Source organism: Solea senegalensis, unplaced genomic scaffold (genome assembly GCF_019176455.1).
Source record: "Solea senegalensis isolate Sse05_10M unplaced genomic scaffold, IFAPA_SoseM_1 scf7180000013380, whole genome shotgun sequence".
In the NCBI taxonomy this organism is placed as follows: domain Eukaryota; kingdom Metazoa; phylum Chordata; class Actinopteri; order Pleuronectiformes; family Soleidae; genus Solea; species Solea senegalensis.
In genome coordinates this window covers 52,016-62,121 of record NW_025320813.1, presented here as the reverse complement: position 1 = coordinate 62,121, position 10,106 = coordinate 52,016, and the positions used below count along the sequence as shown (strand labels likewise).

General features: G+C 45.4%; 1 protein-coding gene across 1 annotated transcript; it reads left to right on the top strand.

Annotated features, from left to right (window-relative positions):
- The first annotated feature begins 1,703 nt into the window (after window positions 1–1,703).
- Window positions 1,704–8,387, top strand: myh6 (myosin, heavy chain 6, cardiac muscle, alpha). The gene is made up of 2 exons (XM_044015396.1): window positions 1,704–7,574; window positions 8,189–8,387. Exon 1 carries the CDS (start codon window positions 1,745–1,747, stop codon window positions 7,547–7,549), a length of 5,805 nt encoding a protein of 1,934 aa, XP_043871331.1. The 5' UTR covers window positions 1,704–1,744; the 3' UTR covers window positions 7,550–7,574; window positions 8,189–8,387.
- The last annotated feature ends 1,719 nt before the right edge of the window (window positions 8,388–10,106 follow it).

Sequence of the window (10,106 nt, the reverse complement as noted above, 5' to 3'; positions counted from 1 at the left end):
AGAGACGTCATGATGTCATCAGGACAGGCCGAGGTAACGCTGCCCTCTGCTGGACACCATGAGCAGCGTCTGCGGAGCTTATCACCTCTGACCACGTCGCCGCCAATCTATAATTACATCAGATGTTAAAACACAAACCACATGTTTGAATTCTAAATGACTCAAATGAGAACAAAGTTTTATATTTGTATTCTCTGCTGCTATACAATTAGCTCAGCGCTCACTGTGCCCGGCGCAGAGAAATGATCCGCTGGCTCAGACGTCGCTGTCATTAGATGCTTGGTGTGATCCATAGACTTGTTGTTGACGTGTTATTTTGCTTTTAATGGAAAGTAGAGTAGTATACATTTGTACACGTTATGTATTTATAGAGTAGTATATATATATACATATATATATTAAATTACATTACATGTCATTTAGCAGACGCTTTTATCCAAAGCGACTTACAAAAGTGCATTTAAACATTTGGGTACAAATAAGAGCTAGAAGTAAGTAAGAGCTTCAAGTAGAACAAACTATGAAGTGCTAGTCATAAGTGCGATGTACAAGTTTTTTGTTTTTTTTTGTTGTTTTTTTTGTCGTCTTAGTCGAGGTAGAGTCGGAAGAAATGTGTTTTTAGTCGGCGTCGATATATATATATATATATATATATATATATATACATATTATATATATATATATATGTTTGTAGTATATACTACTGCTGTACTCGCAATACGTGTGCCTGTATCGCACGTCTGTTTTTCAGTCGTTTTAGTATAGTGTGCTGGCATAAAATGCCCCCAATAGTGTGTGTGTGAGTGCGCGTGTGTCTGTGTGTGTGCGTGTGTCTGTGTGTGCGTGTGTGTGCATGTGTGTGAGTGTGTGTGTGTCTGTGCATGTGTGGGTGAGTGTGTGTGTGTGTGTGTGTGTGTGTGTGTGTGTGTGTGTGTGTGTGGGTGTGTGTGTGTGTGTGTGCATGTGTGTCTGTGTGTGGGTGTGCATGTGGTGTGTGTGTGTCTGTGTCTGTGTGTGTGTGTGCATGTGTGGGTGAGTGTGTGTGTGTGTGTGTGTGTGTGTGTGTGTGTGCATGTGTGGGTGAGTGTGTGTGTTTGTGTGCATGTGTGAGTGTGTGTGTCTGTGTGTGTGTGCATGTGTGTGAGTGTGTGTGTTTGTGTGCATGTGTGGGTGAGTGTGTGTGTGCTTGTGATAAAGACTCTGGCTGAAGTGTGTGCTTCTTATTTGGAGCTGATGAGTCGTGACTGTCACAGATAAAGAGACACAATCACGTCAGACTCTTCAAACACATTCATGTCATTTCAGTTTGAAAGATTTAAACATGTTTTTAGACTGAAGTTTAAAGTGTTAATGCTTTTATTTATAATAATGATGAAAGAAGATTACAAAACTAAAGAACAAAGATGTTTGTATATAATTCTCCTTGTGTGTGTGTGTGTGTGTGTGTGTGAGATGCAGCAGTGCAGTCTAAATGAGGAGGTGTCGTGCTTCTTGTTTATCAGCGTTCAGATGAACAGTGAAACTCTGCTTCTCCTAAAATGGACTTTCACAGCAGAAGGTCCTGGATCTGCCCTTTTGGTGTCGTCCCTGTTCCAGGACAGATTTAGTTCTTCTATCTTGTTGCTGGTTGTCTCCTAATATGGAGTGCAGTGAACCTTCATAAATACCCGGCGGCAGCATACAGTGTGCACTTGTTTCTCTGGTTCACTGGGAAAAGACTCGCTGACGACCTCCAGCCTCAACCATGGGTGACGCTCTGATGGCCGAGTTTGGGAAGGCGGCTCCTTACCTGAGGAAGTCAGACAAGGAGCGCCTGGAAGCTCAAACCAGAGCGTTTGACATCAAGACGGAGTGTTTTGTAGTTGATGAAAAGGTGGAATATGTGAAGGGACAAATCCAGAGCAAAGATGGAGGGATGGTGACAGTCAAGAAGGAGGATGGAACAACTGTAACCGTGAAAGAGTCCGGTGTTCACCCTCAGAACCCACCAAAATTTGATAAAATTGAAGACATGGCCATGTTTACTTTCCTCCATGAGCCTGCAGTGCTGTTCAACCTCAAAGAGCGTTACGCAGCCTGGATGATCTACACCTACTCTGGACTCTTCTGTGTCACCGTCAACCCCTACAAGTGGCTTCCCGTCTATGACACCGATGTGGTGGCGGCCTACAGGGGGAAGAAGAGAAGCGAGGCCCCACCTCACATCTTCTCTATCTCTGATAATGCTTACCAGTACATGCTGACTGACCGAGAGAACCAGTCCGTCCTCATCACCGGAGAATCCGGTGCCGGAAAGACGGTCAACACTAAAAGAGTCATCCAGTACTTTGCCAGCATCGCTGCTGTTGGCGGTGCAGGCAAAAGAGACACCAGCAAGGGGACACTGGAGGATCAAATCATCCAGGCCAACCCAGCACTGGAGGCCTTCGGCAACGCCAAAACCTTGAGAAATGACAACTCGTCTCGTTTTGGAAAATTCATTCGCATCCACTTTGGCACAAGCGGAAAATTATCCTCAGCTGACATCGAGACATACCTGCTGGAAAAGTCACGTTGTACCTTTCAGCTCAAGGCTGAAAGGAACTACCATATCTTCTATCAGATCCTGTCCAATCAGAAGCCAGAGCTGCTTGACATGCTGCTGATCACCAACAACCCATATGACTACTCCTACATCTCCCAAGGAGAAGTGACAGTCGCCTCCATCAACGACTCAGAGGAGCTTCTGGCCACGGACAGCGCCTTTGATGTGCTCGGCTTCACTCCAGAGGAGAAGATGGCCGTTTATAAACTCACCGGCGCCATCATGCACTACGGCAACATGAAGTTCAAACAGAAACAGCGTGAGGAGCAGGCTGAACCTGACGGGACAGAGGCTGCTGATAAATCTGCTTATCTGATGGGGCTGAACTCTGCTGACCTCATCAAAGGCCTGTGCCACCCACGAGTCAAGGTAGGAAATGAATACGTCACCAAAGGACAAAGTGTGGACCAAGTCTACTATGCCATTGGTGCCTTGGCTAAGTCTGTGTACGAAAAGATGTTTAACTGGATGGTTGTGAGAATAAACCAATCCCTGGACACCAAACAACACCGGCAATATTTCATAGGAGTGTTGGACATCGCAGGATTTGAGATCTTTGATTTCAACACCTTTGAGCAGCTGTGCATCAACTTTACCAACGAGAAACTGCAACAGTTTTTCAATCATCACATGTTTGTTCTGGAGCAAGAGGAGTACAAGAAGGAAGGGATTGAGTGGGAGTTCATCGACTTTGGGATGGACTTACAAGCTTGTATCGACCTCATCGAGAAGCCGCTGGGGATCATGTCTATTCTGGAAGAAGAGTGCATGTTCCCCAAAGCCAGTGACCAGACTTTCAAGGCAAAGCTCTATGACAATCATCTGGGTAAGAACAAAATGTTTGAAAAACCCAGAGCAGCAAAGGGGAAAGCAGAGGCTAATTTTGCTCTGGTTCATTACGCTGGTAGAGTGGACTACAACATCACTGGGTGGCTGGTCAAAAACAAAGATCCTCTGAATGAAACTGTGGTGGGTCTTTACCAGAAATCCTCTCTGAAGCTTCTCAGTCTGCTTTTTTCAAGTTATTCAGGAGCTGATGGTGGTGACAAGGGAGGTGGAAAAGGGGCCAAGAAGAAAGGCTCCTCATTCCAGACCGTGTCAGCACTTCACAGGGAAAACCTGAACAAGCTGATGACCAACCTCAAGACTACACATCCACACTTTGTTCGTTGTCTGATTCCAAATGAAGTTAAAACTCCAGGAGTCATGGACAACTGCCTTGTGATGCACCAGCTGCGCTGCAATGGTGTCCTAGAAGGCATTCGAATTTGCAGGAAGGGTTTCCCAAACCGGGTGCTCTATGGTGACTTTAAACAGCGCTACCGGATACTGAATGCCTCTGCCATCCCAGAGGGTCAGTTCATTGACTGTAAGAAAAGTGCTGAAAAGTTGTTGGGGTCACTGGACATCGACCACACTCAGTACAAGTTTGGCCACACAAAGGTTTTCTTTAAAGCAGGCCTTCTGGGAACACTGGAGGAGATGCGAGATGAGCAACTCTCTCGGATCATCACAAGAATCCAGGCTAATGCTCGGGCACTTCTCATGAGGGCACAGTTTGCTAAGCTAGTGGAACGTAGAGATGCTTTGATGACCATCCAGTGGAACCTTCGTTCTTTCCTTGGAGTAAAAAATTGGCCCTGGATGAAGCTCTTCTTCAAGATCAAACCACTGCTGAAGAGTGCTGAGGCTGAGAAAGAGATGGCCAACATGAAAGATGAGTTCCACAAACTAAAAGAAGCTCTAGAGAAATCCGAAGCAAGACGAAAGGAACTAGAGGAGAAAATAGTGACTCTTCTCCAAGAGAAGAACGACCTGACTCTGCAAATCCAGTCTGAGCAGGACACTCTAACAGATGCTGAAGAACGCTGTGAACAGCTCATAAAGAGCAAGATCCAACTGGAGGCCAAACTAAAGGAGATGACAGAGAGACTTGAAGATGAAGAAGAGCTGAACGCTGACCTAACCGCAAAGAAGCGCAAGCTTGAAGATGAATGTTCCGAGTTGAAGAAAGATATAGATGATCTGGAGCTGACTTTAGCCAAGGTTGAGAAAGAGAAACATGCCACAGAAAATAAGGTGAAAAACCTGACAGAGGAGATGGCTTCCCAGGACGAAAACATCATGAAGCTGACCAAAGAGAAGAAGGCACTACAGGAGGCCCACCAGCAGACACTGGATGACCTTCAAAGTGAAGAGGACAAAGCCAACAGTTTAAACAAAGCTAAAGTGAAGCTGGAGCAGCAAGTGGATGATCTGGAGGGTTCGTTAGAGCAAGAGAAGAAAGTCAGGATGGACCTTGAGCGCTCAAAGAGAAAGCTAGAGGGGGACCTGAAACTGACCCAGGAGAGTTTGATGGACTTGGAGAATGACAAACAGCAGCTGGAGGAAAAGCTCAAGAAAAAGGACTTTGAAGTTGTCCAAATAAGTTCAAGGCTGGATGATGAGCAGGTAGGTTCTCTTCAGCTCCAAAAGAAGCTGAAAGAAAACCAAGCACGTATTGAGGAGCTGGAAGAGGAGCTAGATGCTGAGCGTGCAGCCCGAGCCAAAGTGGAGAAGCAGCGCTCTGATCTTTCCCGCGAGCTGGAGGACATCAGTGAACGTCTGGAAGAAGCAGGTGGAGCAACATCAGTTCAGGTTGAACTGAACAAGAAAAGAGATGCTGAATTTCAGAAGCTGCGAAGGGAATTGGAAGAATCTACTCTTCACCACGAGTCCACCGCTGCCACCTTGAGAAAGAAGCATGCTGACAGTGTTGCTGAACTGGGTGAACAGATTGACAACCTCCAGCGGGTGAAGCAGAAGCTAGAGAAAGAAAAGAGTGAGCTGAAGCTGGAGCTGGATGACATGTCCTCTAACATGGAGAGCGTGGTGAAGACCAAGTCAAACATTGAGAAGATGTGCCGCACAATGGAAGACAACATGAACGAGTACAAGAGTAAATATGAGGAGGCACAAAAAGCCATCAATGACTTGAGCACCCAGAGGGCCAAGCTGCTCACTGAAAATGGCGAGTTTGGACGTCAGCTGGAGGAGAAGGAGTGTCTAATATCACAGCTGACCAGAGGGAAGAACTCGTACAACCAGCAAGTAGAAGATTTACGCAGACAACTAGAAGAGGAGGTGAAGGCAAAGAATGCTCTCGCCCATGCTGTGCAGTCTGCACGCCATGACTGTGATCTGCTGCGAGAACAGTTTGAAGAAGAGCAGGAAGCCAAGGCGGAGATGCAGAGAGCTGTGTCCAAATCTAACACTGAGGTATCAGCATGGAGGACAAAGTATGAAACTGATGGGATCCAAAGGACAGAGGAGCTGGAGGAAGCAAAGAAGAAGCTGGTTCAGAGACTGCAAGAAGCAGAGGAGGCCATTGAGGCTGTGAATGCTAAGTGTTCATCTCTTGAGAAGACCAAGCACCGCCTCCAAAATGAGATTGAAGACCTGATGCTGGACCTTGAGAGATCTAATGCAGCATCTGCAGCACTAGACAAGAAGCAGAGAGCCTTTGACAAAGTCTTGGCAGAGTGGAAGCAGAAGTTTGAAGAATCCCAGTGTGAGCTGGAGGCCTCCCAAAAGGAAGCTCGCTCTCTGAGTACTGAGCTCTTCAAACTGAGAAATGCCTACGAAGAGAGTTTGGATCAACTAGAGACGATGAAGAGAGAAAATAAAAACCTCCAGGAGGAGATCTCTGACCTCACTGACCAGCTGGGGGAGGGTGGTAGGAGTGCACATGAACTGGAAAAGATCCGGAAGCAGCTCGAACAAGAAAAGGCCGAGCTCCAAACAGCTCTGGAGGAGGCAGAAGCTTCTTTGGAGCATGAAGAGAGCAAGATCCTGAGAGCTCAACTTGAGTTCAACCAAGTGAAGGCCGAAATGGAGCGGAAAGTGGCAGAGAAAGATGAGGAGATGGAACAGGCCAAGAGAAACCACCACCGCATGCTTGAGTCGCTTCAATCCTCTGTGGATTCTGAAACCCGGAGCCGCAATGAGGCCCTGAGAGTCAAGAAGAAGATGGAAGGTGATCTCAATGAAATGGAAATTCAGCTTTGCCAAGCTAACAGGCAGGCAGCTGATGCACAAAAACAGCTCAAGAGCCTACAGGCATTCCTGAAGGATACTCAGTTGCAGCTGGATGATGCACAGCACAGCAACGATGACCTGAGAGAGAACATTGCTCTTCTGGAGCGACGGAACAATCTGATCCAGGCTGAGCTGGAGGAGGTGAGGGCTGCGCTCGAGCAAACAGAAAGAAGTCGCAAACTTGCTGAACAAGAGCTGACTGATGCCACAGAACGAATGCAACTCTTGCATTCCCAAAACACGAGCCTGATAAACCAGAAGAAGAAGCATGAAGCAGACCTTCTCCACCTTCAGAATGAGATGGAGGAGGCCATACAGGAAAACCGTAACGCTGAGGAGAAGGCAAAGAAGGCCATCACAGATGCAGCCATGATGGCCGAGGAGCTGAAAAAGGAGCAGGATACGAGTGCACATCTGGAGCGCATGAAGAAGAACATGGAGCAGACTATAAAAGACTTGCAACACCGTCTGGATGAGGCTGAGCAGATCGCAATGAAGGGCGGCAAAAAACAGCTCCAGAAACTGGAAGCTCGCATCAAAGAACTGGAGAACGAGCTGGAGGCAGAGCAGAAGCGGGGAATAGAGTCCATCAAAGGGATTCGCAAGTATGAACGCCGGCTCAAAGAGCTCACCTATCAGACCGAGGAAGACCGCAAGAACATGTCTCGTCTCCAGGACCTGGTGGACAAACTGCAACTCAAGGTCAAGTCCTACAAACATGCAGCGGAGGAGGCAGAGGAGGCGGCAAATACCAACATGGCTAAACTCCGCAAACTGCAGCATGAGCTGGAAGAGGCAGAGGAGAGAGCCGACATCGCAGAGTCCCAGGTGAACAAGCTGAGAGCCAGGACCAGGGACGGAACATCCAAGAAGGGTCTAGATGAGTGAGGGAATCCCAGAGTCCACATCACAGGTATGTTGACATTTCCAATACGACTGTAATCAACCAAATCAATTCTTTGTTGACTGAAAACAAATCAACGATTATTAGACTAAAACATTGAAATATGCTAATTCTGATATGATCATGTACCCGAAGCAGATGGAGCAACATAACGCAGACAAGTTAGCTTAGTGATTTTATTTGATATGTTTGTAGTCACGCTGTGATATGGAAACTGTTGCTGTAAAACTGTACTTTGCATTTTACTTTTTTTATTGGCATCTATTTTTGTAAAATGCTGCCACACTGTTGATGTCTTTGATGTCTGTGACATGGATGTTAGAGGACGACTGACTGTAGCTCAAAATACTGAAAACAAGGGGGGGTGTTCTCTGAAGACACCCCATTAGCACTTGTTACATTCATCCAGATGAAATCAAAGGAACCAAAGACTGTATGAAATTAACACGGAGAAAAGTCAGATGTGGTTAAAAACTAAAAAACCTTATCAGGATTAATCCGCAAGCAAAAATCTGAAATGAAATGATATCAGAAAAGGAAACATTTGTTTCTTTGATGACAGAGATAAACTGTATATGTGCTGATGATGTCACTAATGTCTGTGACTCTGCTTTGATTGACAGGTGTTCCTGTTACCAGGCGACACTGGGTGGTGAACCGTCGAGGCAAGAATTCATCTCCTGTATCTGCACTTAACCACAGATGCCAGTGTTTACTTTACCTGGATTAACCTGTTCATCTGTAGTTGGTTACCTGAGTTACCAGTAGTTACATGTGTTGACCTGTAGTTTCCATGCAGCTTCATTAAAATGTTTAACTCAGTTTGATTCTCATGTTTCTGTAAAATATAGAACACACACACACACACACACAGGAGCTGCTGGTCCTCTGCTGCCTCGTGTGGTCATTTTATGTCACTGACAAAAATCTTAACAAAGGATTTCAAACAGTGAAGAGACAAAATAAGACTTTTGAACTTAGTGATGGAGGCAGCAGTGCGTGTGTGCGTGTGTGCGTGTGCGTGCGTGCGTCACACACACGCAGGTATTGAATTAATTTAAATGAATATGTTCATCTCACTAATTATAATGTTACGATAAAAATAAAAATAAATTAGGCCAAAATGAGGTAAACTTTAAAAGCGATAATTCACTTGGTTTATTAAGAGCTTCAGAAACTTTCAGAAACTTTCAGAAACTTTCAGAAACAGACATTTGTTGATTTTACACGGCAACAAAAAAAAAGAAAGAAAATGAACATCAGAAAACCACCTGGACATAAAGTCCAAAAGCTGGACTCAGTGTTGGACACATGTTCTACATCCATCCTCACTGAGAACCAGATGGTTCTAGTTCATAAAGGACTGCAGCATAATCAGAGATCCAGAGGACAGTTTGGTGGTTCTGGTCTGTGGTGTTTACTTCACAGGTTCCTGTCAGATTGTGGACTGGTCTGGGTTAAATGATGATAATATTTCTGACTGAACATGAGTCCAGGACGACAACGGATCATTCTGTATCAACTTAGTTCATATGAAACCATTTCGACTGATTCTGGACCTCAGTCACTACATCTTGCTAAATTAGCTGGTTGAGAATCTGCTTGTTCTAAAGTTGTTCAAACTGGTTCTGAGCTGATTCAGCCGGGATTTAATGGGAACCTGGTTCAGTTGGAGGAGTGGTTAAAACCCCAACGGGTTCAGAATTAGCAAATCAATGGTATTCCATTAGATTAGGACTCCTTAAACAGATCTGGTCCAGGTCCACAACAGCTAAAGTGAAATGTTTGGGTTCTCTGGGTTCAGTCTAAGACAGGTTCGGTTTCTTTGGACTGAATCTGGACCCATTTGATTGTGACCCTCAATACGGTTCAGTTTGGCTGGTTCTGGGTGGGTCCAGTATAGATGAATGATTCTTCTGAAGTGGTTTGTGGTGTTTTGAGCTGTTGGCCCAGCTTTATGAGTCAGTCGGGATGAGTTTCAATGAGATATGATCAATAAGAGAACCAATCAATACTCTTATTGATCAATGGCTGCTGAGCAGCGTGAACTCAGAGGAAGCTGTGAGCTTCTTACCTCACCACCAGAGGGCAGATGCTTCCGTTTAAACCAATGAAGGACTGTAAATCTTTGACATCAGCAGTTTGTTTTCCCTGAGTCATGTTCTGTGGTTTGGACTTCTGTGCTTCACAGTTACTAATGCTAACTCTAACATCCACAAGCGTTAGCTTCACTTCTGTTGGCAGAAGCGTCAGCTTTAGTTGTGTTAGAAGAAACATTAGCTTCACTTCTGTTAGCAGAAACATTAGCTTTAGTTGTGTTAGAAGAAACATTAGCTTCACTTCTGTTAGCAGAACGTTGGCTTTGCTTCTGTTATTTCTGGTAATTCACCACAAGTGTTTCTTGTGGTCACTGTGGTTCTGGTTCTTGTCACTACTGCGGACTCTTCTTCCAACATGAGATAAGGGAGAGGAACCAAACATGGTCACGTGACACAGGCGGCTTCATTGAACTGCGCTCAGTTTCTGATTTGTAACTGTAAA